The following is a 21,633-nucleotide window of genomic DNA, read 5'->3' on the forward strand; positions in this document are numbered from 1 at the left end:
TGAAACTCACCTATGGATACTGTTGTTGCTTTCTATGATCAAGTACATTCTACCCAATGTTCACACTCAGAGAGCAACTTGGGGTTAGTATCTTGCCCAAGAATATTTGGCATGCAGACTGGAGCAGCCATGTATCAAACCATCCACCTTCCAATTAGTATGACCTGCTCTACTACTGAGCTACAGCCACCCCAAGTCTTTCCCATTGTGGATAATAGGTGTCGCTGTGGTTCACTGGAGTCCACAGCCGCTCCTTCCAGACTGATAGATGTCACTGACTTTGTTTCTCATCTGTTCTTGAGTTTCTTTAGATTGTACCATGATGTGCTGCTTTTCTTTTTATGTTTTAGCCTACTTGGGTTCTTCATTCATCATGTCTGGCAGTAATCAGGCCTGAGTATGGCTAGAGAAAATTACTCATGTTTTCAAGAACTATTCATCCATTACCTTTTCATATAGGGTCAGGTAGGTTTAGATAGCTTTTTCTCTTAATAACTGAAATCAAAATTCTAAGATAAAGTGTATATATAATAATTTAACTATCATAAGTTATCTTTTTCTAACATAAAAATTCGTTTTATGATCTTAAACATGCAAGTGTCACTAATAAAACAATAAAAAATAAGAAATCAGAATGGGGGCAAATACATTTTATCAACACTGTACACGGTGTGCAACAGGCCACCTATACTTTACACCTATAGGAGCTGCTCAGCCATGACAAACTCAGGACATATTTGTTACTTAAAGTACTGACTCTGAGCCTTTATTTTTGTTGGTTATGGCTGTCAAACGTCTGGCTGTACAGTAAACACATACCGTGCACAATATCGTGTTAGTCATTTAATTACAAATGAGAAGGTAAACCAGATGCCCTAGTACTTACTTTATGTGCTTTAGTAGAATTTGTCCACTAGAGGGCAGAAATGGTTAAAGTAAAGTAAGCATGACCCTCTTAAAAATCAGAACTAAATGCCATGTGGGTGGTGTGTGTGTTTGTGAGAAATCAGTTATGCAACAGAGTTTTGGTACTAAAGTCTCACCATGGTAATGAGCATTGTGTGAAACACAGCATGTTAGCCAAATTCTGTGAAAGATTTGAGCTGTTCCCTGGTAGCGTGACCCAAATTTCTCAGTAACTGAAGCCAGAACAGTGCGGGTGATCCTCTCAAACTACAGTTTAAGGATTCTTTGTGTGTCTGTGTGGATGGACACATCTGAAAGCTCACAGCAGAAAACACATCACAATGAATTGCTTTGGTTCAATAACTTAAATGCAACAGCTCACAGTTGTGTACTGTATGTATGTGCGAGGACTGCCCATTTTGTTGCTCTCTTTTCTCTCTGTTGGAGCCAAAGGCAGTGTATCAAGCACTCTGTTTGTGTATTGATTTGGAGTGATATTTATAATGCTGCCTTAAACATATAGACACCCTGCCCATAACTTACTGTTCAACTTTGTCAAGTAATTTAAGTGGTGATGGACAAGAAGAGGTGTTTCAAAGGTGACAGGACTTTTTCAGGGCCTCACTTGCTCCTGTGAAATGAATCACAGTCATTGCATTGGCTTATTTTTGATCATGGACAGCAGGTTTGTAACTGGGAGAAAGAAAACTATATAGCACCTCAGAATTAGGTGGTCATTTTCAGACCCATTGACAATCTACAACAGCGGGCCCCAACCTTTTTTGCGCCACGGACCGGTTTATGCCCGACAATATTTTCATGGACCGGCCTTTAAGGTGTCGCGGATAAATACAACAAAATAAAACTAGTACCGGTACCGAAAAAAAGAAAATTTATTCATAACACACGTGAAAAGACCCAGGAAAACCGAGTTAACGATAAAAACGATAACAAAATAACACTGAAAAACGATAAAAACCCTGAAAACTATACATTTCACACCTGAGCCTCAACTCTCGCGGCCCGGTACCAAACGACTCACGGACCTGTACCAGTCCGAGGCCCGGGGGTTGGGGACCGCTGGTCTACAACATGCAGAAAGATCTGGATAAACATGTCAAAGATCACCCTGCCAGTGATCAGGTACCCTGCTGGGATAATAGGCTGGCCAAAGGAGGAGATAGAAGCCACTGATATCAAGACCAAGAAGCTCCTGACCATGCATGGATGGTTTCAGCCCAAGTCCAGCACCCTGAGGCTGTACGCTAAGCAAATAGAAGGAGCCCTGGGACTGGTGAGTGTCAGAGCCACAGTCCAGGAAGAAACAACAAACATCCACGAATACATTGGGAAGATAGCCATGACTGGCTGTGTGCTCAGTGAATACCTCAGGCAGGAAAAACCCAAGAAAGAGGAGGAACCATCATGGAAGGACAGGCCCCTCCCGGTATGTAACACTGGCAGATGGAGGAGGTGGCTGACATCCAGAAATCCTACCAGTGGCTGAACAAAGCTGGACTGAAAGACAGCACAGAGGCACGAATCATGGCAGCACAAGAACAAGCTCTGAGCACAAGATCCATAGAGGCTGGGGTCTATCACACCAGGCAAGACCCCAGGTGCAGGCTGTGTAAAGATGCCCCTGAGACAATCCAGCACATAATAGCAGAGTGCAAGATGCTAGCAGGCAAGGCATACATGGAACGCCATAACCAAGTGGCCAGCTTAGTGTACAGGAACATCTGTGCCGAGTATAACCTGGAAGTCCCGAGGTCAAAATGGGAGACGCCCCCAAGGGTGGTGGAGAATGACCGAGCTAAGATCCTGTGGGACTTCCTGATACAGACGGACAAAATGGTGGTGGCTAACCAACCGGACATAGTGGTGGTAGACAAACAGAAGAAGACGGCCGTAGTGATCGATGTAGCGGTTCCGAATGACAGCAATATCAGGAAGAAGGAACACGAGAAGCTGGAGAAATACCAAGGGCCCAGAGAAGAGCTCGAGAGGATGTGGAGGGTGAAGGTAATGGTGGTCCCAGTGGTAATCAGAGCACTAGGTGCGGTGACTCTGAAGCTAGGCGAGTGGCTCCAGCAGATTGCAGGAACAACGTGGGGAGATCTCTGTCCAGAAGAGCGCAGTCCTGGGAACAGCTAAGATACTGCACAGGACCCTCAAGCTCCCAGGCCTCTGGTAGAGGACCCGAGCTTAAAGGACAGGGACCTGCGCAGTATCTTAGCTGTTCCTGCGCTCTTCTGGAGATCTCCGATGTTGTTCCTGGGATATACATACAGAGAAAAACCCAACAATCATATGTCCCCCTATGAGCAAGCACTCTGGCGACAGTGGGAAGGAAAAACTTCCTTTTAACAGGAAGAAACCTCCAGCGGAACCAGGCTCACAGAGGGGCGGGGCCATCTGGTGTGACTTATTGGGGTGAGAGAAGGAAGACCAGACAAAAGACATGCTGTGGAAGAGAGCCAGAGATGAATAACAAGTATGATGCAATGCGGAGAGGTCTATTAACACATAGTAATGTATGAGGCTTGACCAGAAGAAATCAAAACATCTCTCTCCAACTCAAGAAAATGTGGTAGCCATAAACATGTTAGCCAGTTCACCAAGTAGCCTCTACTATGTAGTTATGCTATTGAAATACATGAAACATGTAACATGCTGTCTAGCATTGTCTTGAGGTAATATGCAACGCCTCATCATGTGGGAGCAGATGTTGCATATGTCCCACTGAAAATGCTACGTCCAGATGAGCAGAATCAACCTTTTGCGGCCTGTATATGTCGTTCAGCACCAGTGTTGGTCAAGTTACTTGAAAAAAGTAATCAGTAACTAATTACTGATTACTTCCCCCAAAAAGTAATCCCGTTACTTTACTGATTACTTATTTTCGAAAGTAATTAGTTACTTAATTACTTAAAATGATTAACAACCTGAATAGGTAATAAAGCGATAGATCTTTCAGCCCAATTCTATTTTTTCTGCATAATCCATCATATAAATGTAATCAAATGAAAAAGTCTCTTTTTGAAACTAGTTTTATTAGTTTTAATCTTTTAACTTTACACATGAAGCAAACATTAAATTATATGCAACACTCTCTGACTGGAAGAAATTTTGTTTAACATTTAAACCTATTTTCTGCATATACCAGTCTATAAAATAAAATAGTTTTTTGTGTTTACACTCACTCTTTCAAATAAATGCACGTAAAACACAGCAGAAAATAAATCAAATCAAAGACTCAGCGGTCCTGTTGCTCTAGTTTCACCTGTATAGCAGGAGTGGGGCAGGCGGAGGTTTGCCCTGGTGCAGGTGTGTCGGTCAGTGGAAGGATCTGGCAGTTTCACATTCCCGTGGCAGCGTACTGTCGGTGCTTGCTTGGAAGTTTAGGAGTTTTTTTCGCTGTAAAAGAAGTTTTCTTCCAATGCAGTGAGCAGCGGACGCTAATGTTTTTGTCACTTTTTACGGAATCAAACTCAAAGTAAGGTCAGTACTTCCACGCTTTAAACGCTGCACGCTCATACTCTCTCCCGCACTCCTTATATTATCCATTGTTGATCTGCACAGCTGTTGCCACGAATATCGCACTCGCTTAGTCATTGTCATGAGACACTGTCGCAAAAAAAAAATCACGGTTTTAGTAACGCAGTAATGCAGCGTGCTTACGGGAAAGTAACAGTAATCTAATTACCTTTTTTGCAATAGTAATCCCTTACTTTTCTCGTTACTTGAAAAAGTAATCGGATTACAGTAACGCGTTACTTGTAACGTTACTTTTAACGCGTTACTGCCCATCTCTGTTCAGCACTGATGGCAGTATTCCAGATGTGCTAATGCAGGATTCAGGATTTTGAACTGGGCGCTGATAAGAAGCCAGAGGGTCCCTCTCCTCTTCAGGCCATAGGATACTCTATCCACCTTTTAGAAAAAAAACAAAAACAAATTTTGGCTCTTCAGATCACTGAACAGTTTTTCACTTTGGCTGAGTGCATTTTAGTTTTGGTTGAGAGAAAGCAGCAGTGTTTTTGGGATCAGGAAAACTCTCATTTATGGATGATACGGTGAACAGTGTTCAGAGATTTCTAGATGTTTTGATGAGCCCATGTAGCAATTTGCATAACAGAATGTGTTTAATGCAGTGCCACCTGAGTGAAAATCACAGGCATTAAATATTAATTTTTGTCCCTTGAGTAGAGCAACTTCTCTACCCAAGGGACAATATCATCTATATCATTATGTAGCTGATGACATGTTCAAAGTCTTTACAATTTTATGTTGAGGAACATTATTCTGAAATTGTTCCGGGATTTTTCTTTTTGCAGCTGGTGAACCTCTGTCCAGCTTTTCTTCTGAGAAACCATGTCTCTCTTAGATGATGTTTTTTTTTACCCAGTTATGTTACTGCCCAGTTATCTTAACCACTAACTTTTCCGGCCTTTTGTTGCCCCATCCTAAAAGTCCAACAACTAATCTCCCCAGTTCTCAATTTCAGCTGTGATCAACAACCTCAATGCCATTCACCCATCTTAAGTGAACTTTTGTACACTTGCCACATTCTAGTCAACTAAAACCTTCCTTCAGCTACTTTCCTCAGGCAGAAGAAAACACAAAGAGGTTAATAAAAAAATGTATTATGAGTGCTGTTAGAAACTATACTCATATATACACATGATATCAGGCAGGGGAACCTCCCTGGAGCTCACTAAAAGGCCTTTCATAGCATTCAAAGGCACTCTGCTCTCTCAATCAATGAAAAGTAGCACCAGGCTGTGCGAGTGGAGGCCAGAGCTCGGCTTTTATACTCAGTGGTTTGATAAGGCTCTGACTCATCACCACGCAGAGTGCTGCTGGCCATCGAAACAAAGTCTGAGTCTAAAGCTTCACAGATACTATCGGATATATACTTGAATTTGAGAAAAGTTGCAGTTTAACCCATTAACCATATTATAAGTCAGACACTGTAGAAATACAGGCTAGCAGTTCCCTCGTGGTCCTGGCCATTGATGCAGCTTTTTGAGATTAGACTGTGAAGCCCTGTTTATTATGAAATATTATCTCTTTGATTTGTATTTTGCTTTGTTTTTCGTCTTCCTGTGTTCCCTTGGTCACATCCTCTTTTTGGTCTTAGTTCCAGTTTGGATTTGTTTTATTCCCTCAGTGTTCCCCGTCTTGCCTTCTTGTGTCAGTTTCCCTAGGATAAGTCCATTTAGATCTCTGCCTTTCTCCATTAGTTATAATTCTCACATCCTGTTTTATTTTCATAGTCATGTATCTCTTCTCTTTCCTTTCGTTTCTTGTATTTAATTTTAATTCCTCTTGTCTTTACATTGCTTGTTTTTTTCTGGAACTGTCGCATTCCTCTGCTTAGCCCTCAGGGCGTTTGTGTATATTATGGCGTGCTCTTTGTTACCTTCCCTTGTCTGTTCAGTTTTGCCTTGCTTTTTGGACTTTGTAAACAGCCTGAATGAACAGGTTCACATTTTCAAAAATTCAGTCTGCCTCCCAAGTCTACATTTGGGTCAAAAAAATCATAATACTACTACGCTTTGACTATAGTTGAACCCCACAGATTTGGAACTTCATGAATAACAGCAGTTGATCCTTTTTTCCTTTTCCTTTTCGTTTTAAAGGACGGTGACTCATCTTCAGAGGAACTTGCCGTGAGGGCTCCCACTGCGTGGTCCAGGAGAAGCCTCACCTCCCTGGTCACTGGTTCTCAGCTCCATATTTAACGGTTAAATATGCAGCAGCTAGCCACCTGCCTGAGCTAGATTCCACCATTTTTCCATCTTCAAAGAGGAAGCATGTTCTTGTTGCAAATGCCACAAACCTGAGCCAAAGTAAATTATGCTTCTTAAAGACCATGCCAGCTCCTCTCCACTCCCAGTGCTGAGAACGAGAAATGCCAGATCCATATCAGGTCTTCTACCTGGGCCAATGGAGACTGGGCACCTGCATGTTCCTCTGTCTCTACCTGGGTCGGCTGAGGTTGGGTCCATGCAAGTCCCTGCTCTAAAGAGGAAGAAGGAGGTCTATATATGTGCTTCAACACCACTGCACCCAATACTTTGGATTGCAATTGGTGATGGTTGATGCAGCTGCTGGAAACCCATTCCAGGACGATCTCTATCCACTGTTCTTGAGCTAAACTGAAGGCCACATGAAGTTTGAAGGTCTGTAGCGATTGACTCTGCACAAAGTTGGCAACCCCTGCGTACAAGCACCTCAGTATCCACTCACCCCGCTCTGTAATTTCATGTGACCTACTACTTTGCGACTGAGTTGCTGTTGTTCCCGATTGCTTCCACTTTAAAGACGATTAACAGTTGACTGTGGAATATTTAGTGGCAAGGTGCACAGGTGGCACCTTATCACAGTACCACAAGATCAATAAAGCCTGGAGTCCACCACACAAGGTAAGATCCAAGGTGTAGGCTGTGCAAAGATGCCCCTGAGACAATCCAGCACATAATGGCAGGGTCCAAAATGATAGCAGGAAGAGCATATGTGGAATATGTGGGATATATGTGGTCTGCATAGTATACAATAATAGCCATGCTGAGCATGGCCTGGAAATCTGAGTCCATCTGACAGACATGAAAAGGTCTGGAGAAGCTGTTGAGAATATTATGCTGGCTGTGATGTAGTTCAGTGTGACTGGTTTGGTAGTGATCAGTGATGATCTAGGGGGAAATCTCCGTAGAGGGATGCAAGGAACTCTACAGGCTAGCCAACAGAAGCCTGACTACCATCAGGTATCTGGATGGATTTCTCGTGGTACAAGACAATGCCTGGCCTTTTGTGGTGAGAGTATGTAGGCAGTTCCAGGAGGATGAAAGAATTGATACCACTTTCCTGAACTAAGTTCAATAGAAAACCTCTGGAAGGAGTTCTACAGGCTGCACCTCAGATAGTCCAGGAGCTCAGTGATGCCCAACTCCAGATTAAGAGTGTGCACCAATGTTGTCAGGGATGCATACAAGCACCTGCGGGCCAGAAACTACTCAATACCATTTTTAAGACTAGCCTGCCGCATAATTTTTCAGTGATTTTCGATATTTATTTTCTATAAAAAGATGTGGCATCCTTCTGTCCATCTGTCCATTTATTTACTTTTGCTTATCTGAGGCCAGGTGGGAGCAGCAGCCTAAGCAGACCACCCTCTCCCCTGCCACCTCCTTCATCTTATTTTGGGGAATACATAGACATTCCCAGGCCAGCCGAGAGATAATATCTCTCCAGCGTGTCCTTGCCTGCTCCAGAGCCCTCATCTCACCTCCCTCATCATATGTATAAGGGAGAAGCCAGTCACCTTTCGCAGAAAGCTCATTTCTGACATTTCTATCACAATCTCATTTGTTTAGTCACTACCCAAAGGGTAGGGATGTAGATTGGCCAGTAAATAGACAGCTTCACTTTTACGCTCAGCTCTCTGTTCACCACAATGGACTGGTACAGCAGTCACATCACTGTAAGTAAGTAAGTAAGTAAAATTGTATTTATATAGCACATCTCTAGATAAAAAAAAAATCACAAAATGCTTCACAAGGTATAAAACAAAAACAGACAAAAGTTAACAATGCAATTCTAAAAAGTTGTTATTTAAAAGTGATCACTGAGTCCGCAGATCTTAAGTTCTGAGGAAGAGAGTTCCACAGTCTGGCGGCCACAGTGGCAAAAGCTCTATCTCCCTTGGTTTTCAGCCTTGTATGCTGAACAACAAGTAGGCCCTGATCACAAGACCTCAGGGACCTACTAGGGACATAGGGCTGTAAAAGTTCAATGATGTAGGCTGGTGCTTGTCCTTGAAGAGCTTTAAATGTCAGAACCAGTATCTTAAAATGGACTCTGAATTCAACGGGGAGCCAATGCAGCTGTATAAGCAACGGTGTTACATGAGAGTACCTTGCTGCAGCATTTTGGACAATCTGCAGACGCTCCAGGGAGTTTTTGTTTAGACATGTAAACAGTGAATTACAGTAGTCCAATCGTGATGAAATGAATGCATGAATAACAATCTGTAGTCTGTCAATCTCTCAATCCCTTCTCCCCTCACTTGTGAACAACACCCTGAAGTGCATAAACTCCTTCACTTGGGGCCAGATCTCATCCCTGACCCAGAGTGGACCTGCCACCTTTTTCTGGCTTTTCTGGCTGTGGACACTCAGATTTGGAGGTGCTGATTCTCATTCCTCGCCGCTGTGAATGACTCCAGTGTGATTTGTATGCCACCACCTGATGAACCCTATAGAACCACATCATCTGGAAAAAGCAGAGATGGAAATCTGAGGCCACCAAAGTGGAAAATTTCTGCTACCGGGCTATGCCTAGAAAGTCTGTCTATAAAAATTATGAGCCATAGACCTTCTCAGGGACGCTGAAGAGTGTGATCCCCTGTAGCTGGAGCACACCCTCCAAACCCCCTTCTTAAAGATGGAAACTACCATCCCACACTGCCAATCTAGAGACAGTGTATTTGTAACTTTGAAAAAATGTGTAACACTGTTACGCTCACAGTAAGACGGTAAATTAATAGTAATTCTTATATACTGTAGTGCGTTTCCAAATGAACACTCAAAGTGCAACATGCTTCATTTACCCGTTCACACAAGCACTTTTTTCCATTCATAAGTGCTCTCTGCCTAACATTCACAGACATCCAGATTCTGATGGAGCAACTTGGGGTTAGTATCTTTCCCAAGGATATTTGTCATGCAGACTGGAGCAGTCAGCGACTGAACATCCAACCTTACAATTAATCAATGGCCTGCTCTTCCTCCTGACCTACAGCCGTCTAGGACCCCAGGTCCTAGGTTGAATCAATCAGCCAATGTTAATGTTAATCAGCCAATTGATTCCCTCCCACAGTCCCGAGTCATGGATGTTAGGTTAACTGGTGATTCTCAACTTAAGTGCCGAATGAGAACCTATACATTTTTATTAGCACAAACAGGACAATTGTTTAAACTAGCGATGCGGACACAGGTTAAACTGCAGATGAAATAAACTTCATGCAGACTTGTCTGAATTCTCAAGTTGTACTGTATGTTTTTTGTACACAGGTCTCAATGGACTAAATATTTAACAAATTGAATAACAGATTACCAAAAATGCTCAAAAGCCTTAACCTGAAATATAGCATTGAAAAAAAAAAAATGCATGTATAGCTTTGTCTCCTTTTTTCATTGCTCAAAGCACATTTGGATTAAGCAAGTAATCATTTACCAAGAAATGCAGCAGAAAGAGTCAGGAGAGACATGTGACTCACACATCAGCCAGGTCAAGCAGTGACTGCCAGACCACCACAGCCAGTCAGCTGACTGGCTCATTGCAAGTAGGAGTAGGAGTGGGTGGATGGAAGGAGAAGGGAAAAAAGAAGAAACACACCACAAGTGCAGGCAGTGAAGCATTAAGGACTGTTTATTGTACCCAGTACAGATTATCAGAAAGCCAGCAGTGTAAGAAACACATCGTGAGGGGGGGAGCTGAAGCCTGTACAAGTGCAGACAAACCCTGTGCCTGAGTTGCATTACGTGATAGAACACGTGTTCACTTTGGCCTTTGCTGGTACTCTGGCCTTTATACGCATACATTTTACAGGCAAGATAATATCTCAGCCTTTCTCCAACCCAACACAAAAAAAAAAAAAAAAGAGTAGTTGTAGTCTGCAGTAGTTGCATCACAAGGAAAGATTTTTTTGTTTTGTTTTTGTAAAAAAAAGGTACATTTCTATTAGAGCCAAAACTATACAGCTTATACATTAAAATCAAAACAAACGCAGCCTTATAGCAAAAATATATACTTTATATAAGTTTGTCTTTGCCCCCATTCAGAAACAGATAAACACAAAAAACTGCAGAGAATATCACAAATATCTTCTTTGTCCAATGACAGTAAAGCAATATGTTAGTGGACACAGTCTTGAACAGATTACACCATGCAAAGAGAAACAGAGGTCTCCTGCTGACAGCTTGTGATTGGCAGAGGTGTCAAATGTCCAAGTTTCACCTCTTTTCTTTCTTTTTTTTTTTTTTGCATGCAGCATCCTGATGCTCCTGCCATACTGGTGCATCAGAGGAACTAGTACACTGCCAAGGAAACATTAAGCACCCAGACAGAAATACAAAAAACAATGAGCAATGTGACCATTTATCATACAACTTCTTAGGCTTAAAAAAAGAACAGGAAAAAAAGGAGATGGGAGTTCTATGCTAAAGTTTGAGCAATACAGACCCAGCAGTGATGAACGGACATGAGGAGTGTACTGTATAGACCGTAGGCTCTTACTGTGGGGTGCAGTCTTTAAAGGGAAGCGGATACAATCTCTTACACGGGCAGAACAGTTAAAGAACATTTACACGAGAGAGCAGCCCAACCAACTGACTAGCCTGAAATACAGCAACGCCTCAGAAAGGACCTGAGAGTTCTGGGTCTCTGAAGTCTTAACAGAATCATAAAACAGCTGGCACAAAAACAAAAACAAACAAGGTTGTCCTATCTACAGAAATGTTTTCAACATATGCTGTGTGTTTTGTCAATCAGTTTTAATGCATTTAAAGCCCTTTCACGGATCTCATGGTTCAAATGTGGTGACATGAATAACTTGGGGACCATAAAGGCAACTATTAAGAAGTTTAGAATATCTCATTAGATTCGTCATGTTTATACTGATTGTTTTAAGAAGAGCAGATTGTCACAAAATCAAAAGTGTAACAATTTTTTTTCTCCAATCTCTTACAAAAGGAGGGGTGGGAGATCTATCAGTCCACCTAAAGTTGGCTGCCTGTGGCCACAATTCATTTGGTCTCCACAGCAACAGCAGCCTATCTTGCTGAGTAACCTAGTCCAGTTCACCATCACTGGTTTTACAACCCTCTCTTCTCTTGTTCTCTGATGGTGCAAGTAGGGGAGCCTCGCAGGCCCCCTCCCGCCCTCTCCCTTCATTCTCAGCTGAGGAGCCAACAGAGTTCTATTTTCCAGCGAGCAGGAGAGGGAACCAAGAAGGAGCAGAGTGCCAGGATGTTGATCCAAGTAGCTCTGCAGCTCCAGCTCTGGATTCTAAAGACTGGGCGCCGACAGACTTATTGGGAGTGTTTGCATGTACATGTGTGTTTGTGAGTTGGGGAACCCCCACTGCTCATTTAGTAGCCGTAACCATCTGGAAAGGGCAGGCCTGCCACACACTGCTCCCCGCCGTCCAGCAGGTAGGGAGCAGTTTCGTCATAGTGAGTGAGGGGCACGGTGTCATCGTCGAGCCCCGGCAGGCTGTCTGGGTCAGCCTTAAGACTGGGCCTCTGTTTGTCGGGGAAGGCCATGGAAAACAGAGCCTCGGGGTCACACACAAACTTGTACACGTACCGCTCACCAGCCACCTGAGCAACGAGACAAAACACACTGAGATCAAATAAAGAGCTTTAGATCTACAAACGTGTCATTTTATTTGTACAAAACCTCTGCGCTACTGAGTAACCTGATTTAAAAAACTAATTCAGCATTATTCTGTGTTTTTCAAATTAAAATATAAATGATTTCTGTTCATTTTAATGCACTAATTCAAACTGAGTCAGACAACATCAAACAAACACACACGAGAGCCTATTTACCAGTGGTTAAGATCAGAGGATGGCTCATGGTTGTATTTAAATATCAACGTCACTATATTAGCCTCATTTAGCACGCAGCTGCTGAGGGAAGAAAAAAAAAACTGAACGTGCCTTTACCTTCTGCATGATGCCCTTCTCATAGTAATAACGCAGTGAGCGGCTCAGCTTGTCGTAGTTCATGGCAGGTCTGTTCTTTTGGATGCCCCAGCGACGAGCCACCTACAGACGACAAGAGACAAATAAAGACTGTAGATTACAAACGTCACAAAGGATGTTAGTAATGCTGCACAAAGGCGAGGACTGACCTCCTCGGGCTCAATGAGCTTGAATTCCATCCCACGACCAGTCCAGGCTATGAAGTGGCCGTTGGCTGGGTCGTCCAGTAAGGTGACCAGGAACTGCCAGAGCTGCAGGGAGCCGCGGCGCTGATAAGGAGGCCCATCACGATAGACTGAAGGCTCCTGTTTTACTTTACCTGTGAGCAGGAGAGGATGGAATTGAAAGAGGCCGAAGGGGAACCAAGCAGGAGGGAAAAAAAGAGAAAGGCTCAATCAGTAATGTTCTCCAGCACAGCCACAGTGTGGTGAGACATTCCTGCCAGTTGGTGAAGCGCGCTTGTTTATTAGGCAGCGTGTAGAAAATTCCCACTGCTTTAAGGGCGTATAATACTGCTTTTGTTTTTCTCCTTACCTTCTAATCTTTCAGGAACCACGCATGTATCATCAAAGTACAGCTGAGCATCTCTGTCAAAGGAGAAGCCTGGAACAGAAGAGAAAAGAAGAAATCCAGCAGATGAGAGTGAGTATATTTTTGATCTGATATGAAGGCCAGTGACCATGGTCAGTCCAGACATCCAAGCTTAATGCAAAGCAACAGAACTGAGCTGCTTGTATGGATGTAGCGCACTAAGGCCTTGGTGATATTAGAAATGTACTGTGCATGTGCATCTGGATTGACTGATAGATTCACTTCCCCATGAATGCTGCTGACCGCTCTTTCCACCTCATGCTGCGCTTTCAGTGGCTCAGTAAGTTGTGAGGGTGAGGGTCACAGGAGAAACTTCACATGTGAAACGATTCAAAAGCAGAGAAGAAGCTGAACTTACTGTCATGGTTATTTTGGTAGAAGCTTCCAGCTCTCCCGAACGATGACTGACAGTTAGGCACTTCTGTAGACAAAGAAAATACAAGACTAAATTTAGACCAGAAGCACCCTCGTTCTCACATCAAACATCAAAATCCACCTAACAACTGATGGATATATTCAGGCCACTGTGCACAAAGACACACGGCTTTGATGCTGTACTTCAGCAGAGTTGTGGTTACATAAATTTTGTCCAGGCTAAATTAATGTATTACTGTATTTTCGCTCCACTTCACACATGGCCTATGTTCATCTAGAGGTCCAACAGCTGTGCAGAAAAATGCATAGTCTGCTTACACATTTGAGTGGGCTAAAGCCCAGATCAGAGCACACTGCACCGCACTCAACATCCCCTGCATGTCCTCCAAGCCTTTAAATAGGATTAGCACCATGGTGGCTGTATTAAATCTCAATGACAATCAAGTTACGCCAGTTCCTCCCCCTGAGGGGTCAAAGCCTGCCTTCCGTTTTCAGCATCTCTGCAGAGTGTACTAACCATCCACACCACAACCTCCATTGCTCTGTCTCCTGTCTGCTGATAAGAAAACCAGACATCAATCTTAAACAAGTGTTTCTTAAAGGAGCTCTGCAGCTGCTGTTATTAATAACATACATAATCTTTAAGTAAACTGAAGGTGTGCTTGCAACGTGTGCAAGCTAGCATCAGTCAAAAGTGATGCATGACACCGTCCACCCGTGAGACTCGGGCACATGCAAGTATTAATATAAGTGACCTGGACACGAACCAGCCCCTACCAGATACCTGTACCTGTCGTAGTCAACTAGCATTTCTACTCAAATGCGATTTTCCTGTTCATAACATTAACTCATTCACTGCCAGCCATTGGCAGTGAATGAGTTAAACCCATTGACTCATTCACTGCAATTGACGGCTATAGACGTCAATGGCAGTGAATGAGTTAACAAGCAATGTGACTATAGCCAGCTAGTTGCATAGATCTTGGGATTTATGCAATGGCTAGTACCATTATTATCAGTTGGCTGATAATAATCTGGACATGACCAGCTAAGGTTCCAGATGACTTCAAGAGTTTGGATTAATTAACGGAATTTATCCACTCAAGACAGTAGTTTGCTGTGTGAGAGTCCCAAATGTGGCATATTAAAAGTTACTTATCCCATTGTAGAAAGCCACTAATTTCTACTTGCAAACAGGCAAGCCAGAGTTGGCTAACATTTCTCAGAAGAAAATAGCACTAAGCTCAATTTTGATCCCAAAAACAAAATAACTCCATGCACTGAATGTCCTTTTGCCTTTCTGACCACTGCTTTCCCTCGACATTCATGTGATCAAATTCTTGTTTGGCCTGATGAGCTTCAATACATAAAACTAGCTTTCTCCTGGATAAACATTATGTGCCAAAGGAGACAAACTGCTCAATACCAATGTACCAGCTAGCTAGCTTAGCTCAAAAGCCAGCAAAATACTATCTGACACTATATTCACTTACATATTTATGTATGTTGTTTAGTGGAGGAACACAGCTCATCTGAGGAAAATCTATCCTTGACATAGAAGCGACTCTAAAGCATGTTGAAGGCAATTGAAAGAGTTGGTCTCCTCTCTCGAAAAGACTGGAGTCTTTCTATGGTTTGCAAACGCTCAGAAGAGAATAAATTATATGTAGATATGCCCAACATGAACATGTCCCCTCCATCTAGAGATATGAGGGGACTGTGACGTAGGTATTTAAAGGCTATAAGAACCTAAGAGGATTTGTCATTACATCACAGTCCAGCCAGCCAGTGATGTGCCCGCACACAGAAAAGGAATACAAAGTGAGTGACGGGGTAAAGATAAAAAAAATAAATAAAGAGTTGCCGAATTTCAGGAAACAGGGATGTTAATGCAACAGAGCAGGGATAACAGCTGGCTGTGTGGGCGTGGGGTCGCTCTGGTTTGTTTGAATTAAACCATGTGAGCAAGCAGCCTCTGTGCCCTCACTCATAGCGATACTTTTTTAAAGAGGAGCAGCATCATTTGGCCTCAAGCTGACAATTTCAAAGCCCTTAGAGCCAACTTTGCTGTCCGTTTTGGGCACTGGCCCAGATCCTTTCCAGGTAGGCTCAGTGAAGACAAGGTTCTCTGCACCTGGCTGAGTGACCCACTTATTTCTCTCCCTCCCTTGGAAGCTAATGTTGAGCTAGAAGAGCCACTTTTACTGGCACGACTCTGGCTTTGAGGATAATTGTGTGTTTCAAATGAGCAGCCGTGTCCAGACCTCTGCTGCATACTAAAACTAACAAGCATGTGCTGATGCCCAGAACAAACATGGCCAGGCACATTCCTCGCTCTCAGTTGGCCCTACTTGCAGTCCTGAACAACTGCTTTCACACAGCTTGCAAATGATGCGCAGAGAAAGGTACCCAGAGAACTCGACAAGGAAAGGTGATGAGCGCTTCACATATTTTATAAGTGCTGCCCTTTGACTCACCGGAATCGAAGCAGAAGTCTCTAGGCTCCTGTTTGATAGCCATGGGGTGGAAAGCTGCCTGACGTGGAGGGCCCGGGGGTCCCATGGCGGGGACACCCTGCTCTGTGTATCGTGGGTCAACGAGCTCCTGCTTGAAACCCTGGGGAGGCACAGCCACCAATGGCTCTGACATCTGCCTGTGGTATGGCGGCCGGCCATCGCGTGGCAGGCTGTTGGAGCTGCTGCTGGGGGGCTGAGGCAAGAACTGGGGGCGCCCTTGACTCTCAGATGGGGGGAAAAGTAAACATGGTTCTGACATCTGCCTCTGGAATCTACACACGGAAGAAGAAGTAGAGAGACGATGTAATAAGTAAAGCAAAAAATAAATAAATCAAAATCACAGAATGCAACAGCAAAGTTCATCTGTGGAGGCTCACCTGTGCTCAGGTGTGAAGCTGTTGGCATCCTGGCTGACAGGGGCACAGGGCACGGCAAAGGGTGGGCTGTGGTTGTTGACTGGAAGGCCCTGCGCGTTGGGAGGGGCTGTGCTCGCTGTTATAGACTGCTGGATGTGCACTGGACGAGCGCCTGGGGTTGGGTTAGCTACATGGGAGTGCAGAGGGGGGGTCTGTTCACTCAGTGGGTGGGTTACTGCTGTGCTGGTGGGGCCACAAGGAGAGACTGGTGTGGAGGGGGGAGTTAGTGGCTTGAACCCGGGAGTGGGCTTCCTGTCGCAGGCACTGGGGATCAAGAGAAGGGTCAACATAAAACTGGCTAGAAATCCTTCATTTAGAGAGGGATGTGGAACGTAATGACACAACATACCTGTAGCTATAAAGGCACTTCTCTCCGTAGGGCATGGGACTCCTGTCCTGGTGACAAGGAGAAAGCTCTTTGGAAGGAGTCAGCTCTCGTTTGATCTTGGCTGGTGGCGGGCCATGAAACATCACTAGACAGGAGGAGACACAGAGACAAGGAACACGACTGAGTGCATTAGATAAACTCCAGATATGACCTAATTGAAGCCATAAGCATAAGTGCAGCAGTTCTCTTAACCAGATTTGGAAGTGAGGGATAAATGGATGCATGGACAATGTCTGTATTCCCCCGACTGACAGAGCCACTTAGCAGCTATTTATCATCTGCCCTAATGACGTTTGACTGAAAACAACCATCTATCCACCATCACTAGGTAGCATGATACTAACTGCGCTGTACACACAAAAGCTATCAAACCTCTCGTCTGATTCCCATTACAGCTGTCAATACCCATACTGATGAATCAGTGGAGCTGTAATGTAATGGCTGTGAATGATTTTCATTCTCCTGTGCTGTAACCATTAGACACTAGCTGCAGCTTTCTGCCGATCGGCCGCCGTTTCCGGGGCGCCACATAATAGCCAGGCAGAAACTAGATCCCCAGGCACAGGGGAGCACAAGCCAAATAAATCACTCGGCGTGCTGATGGACCTGTGTGGAGATAACAATGGGCACGTGAGCTCCCCCGAGTGCACTCTGAAACCTAATGGCTCAAGTTAGACTGCTCACACAGAGAAAAGTAACTAATGGGGAGATTATGCATCTTTTCTCATTGCAGACCAAAGCAGAAGTAGGTCAGGCTTGAGCAAGCGAAGGAGCGGCTCACCGTGTGATGTCCTGCCGACTTTGGAAAGGCTGGTTTCGCTGAACTTGTGCGAGAGAACAAGCTGCAGCCTGGCAACAACAACAAGTGCCCCTCTCTCTCTCTCACACACACACACGGCATACTGACAGCACAAGGTCAAAGACTACGTCACAGCGGCATTTTACAGCGCTTACAACACTGGATGGAGCCTTCTATGAAAACTCATCAATGCATCGACCTCCATTTTCTCCACCTCTGCAGGCTGGTGGACCACAGAGGCCAAAACTGAGAAAGGCAGCCCTGACAATGAGACATTAACCACACCCTGTCTACACCTCCCACACGCTGGACCAAAACATAAACTCAGAGATAGGAGAACTGGAGGGGGTACTCCACTTGGACATATATACACTGCCTCAGTCCTCTGCAGCTTTAAAATGACCTATGAAGACAGTTTGAAAGACATGATTTGTGGAGAGCAGGACTGTAACAGGCAGCTCTATCCACTGGAATCTAGCCCACTTCAGCAGCAGGGCCTGAGTGCGGGAAAGTGTGAAATCAGATTAGGAGCTTGGCTCATGTGATGCCCCATGCCAATCGGCTGATTAAACTCAAAATGGAGGAGCGGGAGAGAGGGAGGGAGGAGAGAGCAGCTTTTTCCCAGAGCTGTGTTTTTGAAGACAAAGAGCGATGTTAGTGAAGACGTTCTGACAAAAGACAGAGACATGAACCAGCAAGAGGGGAAAAAAGACAGTAGGAGGAATAAGACAGATCTTTAAGACGCAAACATTGCAGTTTCAGTTGGGTTTTTAAGCCTGAAGTGCCACCGCTGCAGGACTCTGTGCACAGGTTTGCCCAGGCTCACTAGTTAGAGCCAGGACGAATACAAGACTGTCGACAACAGTAGGACTCAGAGATAAACAACAAATATCAGGTACTCACAGTTATCTGACTGGAAATCTGGGACAAACTGTTCGTCATCAGGCACCTGGGCTGTAAAAGCACAGGAAAAATGTAGCATGTTTTAGAAGAATACACACATCACACAGTAAGTGTCCTACTCTCCAACAAACATGAAAAAAAAAGCCCCATGAAAAAAGGGTCTGAGTCAGCAGTTTGCACAAGTCGTACTTTGCTCTGAAGGTTAACTCGGAAACAGTTAATCTTTGATGTTATAACTTTACCAATTTCATCCTGTTAACTATTTGGAAACAAAGTGGCACATAACACATGACTCTACTGATGTAACTTCTACCAGAAGAATTGAGGGTTTCTGAGCAAAAACAAATGGAGAACAAACCTTCTGCGATCCAGATCTCCTGGAGCTGACTGAGGTCTTGGAAGAGTTCTTAAAAAAAGAAAAAGAAAAAAGATATTAATCATAAAGTACAGTAGCTTCTATCTCGAAATGCTGATCGACACCAATGCTGTTACCTTCCGTGTCCTGGGCGAGTTCCGTGTCAATAAATTTCCTTTTCCTATCGTTTAGAGGCCTGCTGTGAGCTGCTTCCTCCAAATGGGATTTGTGCTGTTGGAGAGGACAGAGACAAAGAAATGCGAAATGTCACGCAGCACCAGAAGATAGGCGATGGACAATGCAGATGATCTACTATCAGGGCAGGTGCGTGTGGCGGGGGTGGGGTCCAATCATGATGTCGAGATAATGTTTGAAAGTGTGATGAGGCTGTGTGTGTCCACTTACACTGGGTGGGACCATAAATGGGACTTGCTGGTCATAGAATCCGTCCATGTTATCTGCGTCGATTAGGTGGGGGCTCACAAAATTAAGGGGAGGGGGAGGTATTCGCTTTAAAGCGACAGCGTCGAGCGACTTTCTGGGTCACTGGAAAACAAACAGCATGTGTCACAAACTTGCTCGGATAGCCCTGTTCTCAGAAGCACTGACTGTTACGGTCAAATTTTACAATCTGGTACACCTTGTTGTCATTTCTGAGCTCTGACTTCATCTCACAGGAATGTATACGTGTACTTGCACTATATTCTTGTGCCCTTTATCTGAACTACAAAACAGCTCTTTGAACCACAGAGGCCCAATGTAAACACAATCATTAAAGAACACATGTAACATGGTTATATAAGCCACACTCATTGACCATCTGTGGGCACTACTTTCCACTATAATCAGCTTGGAGATCTTGAGTAAAAGACTTGGAGAGATGTCTGTGGCATGCTTTAAATCTCAAAGCTTCCTGAATGAGATAGGAAAATGGGCCAGTCACAGAGCTGATTAGTGTCTTACAGAAGCTTGGAGCTATTGTTGGGTGACAATGGTGGTGTTCCAATTGGCAGAAGCAGAGCTCCTCGCTCCCCTGCGTCCAGTATCATCCCGTTAGTGACACTAGTTCCCTTTAAACAATAACACTGGGCAGGAGCGCTGCCCTCTGTTCTCCCTCGGCACACAGACATGACTCACTCCTCTTATCTCCCGTTAATGGATGACGAATAAAAGGATAGCTGCTGGGCAATAATTACAGGCGCCCAGCACAAATAGTACCTTTAACATTAGAACTCACTGTACAGCATGTCACGTGGGACTTTTGTTCAACTTTAAGCTAAGTTGGCGCATTTGTTTTCTCCATTTTGCCTCCGCATTCACACTGATTTGTTAGACGAAGTGAGAATTTAGTTGTACGCACGAAGCAGGCGTTTCAAATATTTTTATTCAGACAGTATACTTGAATATTTCTTTGTCTTTATAGTAAGCGCGCTGTGTCGAAATTAATACATACAGCGTTTATTACCATCGTTAAGTACAGCGGCATACCGCAGTCGGTTTTGGCACAAGGCTGGTGCTCAGAAACGTGAAATACGATGTGCGACATAAACATGCCAAAACCAGACAAATTTAAGCAGCTTTAGCAGAACTGAAAAAAAAAACTTAAACTCTCATTCGGCGCATTCCAGACCTTTCCCTAAAAGAAGAAAACATATTTTGGAAAACTTTTTGCACTTCAGCCTTGACCGGGGACTGGGGGGCTACGCTCACCCGACACCCCCCTGCTGCCGCCTCCTACCCGCCCTTCCCCCACCCACCAAGCCCTCCCTTGTTTTTCTCAATGGTGTGAAACTCGATCCGTGTGGAAAAAAAGCGGCCAGTCCATTCATAAAAATCACAAACAGTCGCCTGAGCGTGCTGATAAGCCAAAGCTAACATCCACGCAGATAAACCAGGGGTCAAATCCAACACATGCTGGGTTAAAACAACACGCACAGCGACTCTATTTCACTCGGATATAAGTAGATATAAAATGGTTAAGATGGCGTTGCGCTCGTTCGTAGTCTAAAAAGAGCATTAGAAAAACATGTACCCATACGAGGGATTCGCAAAAGCAAGTTTTTTTTTGCCAAAATAAAAATTGTAGCCTACCTTGTTTGTCTATATATATATATATACGTCCCCTTTTTCGAAACAGTAAGATAAAATATCCAGAAATAAGAAACAGCGTGTCGAGAATCCTGTATTCGCCTGCGTACAGACAGACTGATGTGTCCCCTTCGACTCGCAAAACTTGACTGAGCTTTTTTTCTTTAATGGCCCGGTCGATTCTCCCCTAGGCTCGAGCAGCACGCAAGAGACGCACTCTGATTGGTGGAATTAATCTGTCCGTTAAGTAAAGAGCCAATGGTTTCTCCGGAGCCATGACTTATACATGAAGCTCGGCTTGGCCAATCACAGCGCAGTGATGGCCTATTTTTATGAATGGCTGGATTTCATTCACATTTTTTCAACCATCAATGCCAAGAGGTGTTTGTTAAAGGGCCAGCTGCAGTGGAAATATACAAAAAATCGAAACCTACACAGAGGGTGCCGGAGCGACGTCAGCGTGACCTTTTCCTGTGCTATATAATGATAGATCATTATGCTGTCAGAACAAATTGGATA

At 44.1% G+C, this 21,633-nt stretch overlaps 1 protein-coding gene across 2 annotated transcripts; it reads right to left on the minus strand.

Moving 5' to 3' along the window:
• Nucleotides 1–10,326: 10,326 nt before the first annotated feature.
• On the minus strand, nucleotides 10,327–21,278 carry etv5a (ETS variant transcription factor 5a). 2 transcript variants are annotated; one of them, XM_026144851.2, is made up of 13 exons: nucleotides 21,118–21,278; nucleotides 19,432–19,572; nucleotides 19,164–19,257; nucleotides 19,030–19,077; nucleotides 18,672–18,722; nucleotides 16,931–17,054; nucleotides 16,543–16,845; nucleotides 16,127–16,437; nucleotides 13,633–13,695; nucleotides 13,218–13,286; nucleotides 12,833–13,002; nucleotides 12,645–12,746; nucleotides 10,327–12,296 (listed from the first exon to the last, which is right to left on the minus strand). In XM_026144851.2, the coding sequence occupies exons 2-13, from the start codon at nucleotides 19,477–19,479 to the stop codon at nucleotides 12,066–12,068; spliced, it is 1,614 nt and encodes a 537-aa protein (XP_026000636.2). In that variant the 5' UTR covers nucleotides 19,480–19,572; nucleotides 21,118–21,278; the 3' UTR covers nucleotides 10,327–12,065. The 2 variants fall into 2 exon arrangements, with proteins under 2 accessions (XP_026000636.2, XP_026000635.2); XM_026144850.2 differs by having other exon boundaries at nucleotides 12,639–12,746.
• Between the last annotated feature and the right edge of the window lie 355 nt (nucleotides 21,279–21,633).

Source organism: Astatotilapia calliptera, chromosome 16 (genome assembly GCF_964374335.1).
Source record: "Astatotilapia calliptera chromosome 16, fAstCal68.1, whole genome shotgun sequence".
Lineage (NCBI taxonomy): Eukaryota > Metazoa > Chordata > Actinopteri > Cichliformes > Cichlidae > Astatotilapia > Astatotilapia calliptera.

Bases quoted from the DNA above. Each gene is read 5' to 3' on its own strand.
- etv5a (XM_026144850.2), bottom strand. From the start codon at position 19,479: ATGGACGGATTCTATGACCAGCAAGTCCCATTTATGGTCCCACCCAGT. The intron at 19,078-19,163 runs GTAACAGCATTG...TCTTTTTTTAAG, and splicing joins ACTCGCCCAGGACACGGAAG to AACTCTTCCAAGACCTCAGT. The intron at 18,723-19,029 runs GTTTGTTCTCCA...GTGCTTTTACAG, and splicing joins GGAGATCTGGATCGCAGAAG to CCCAGGTGCCTGATGACGAA.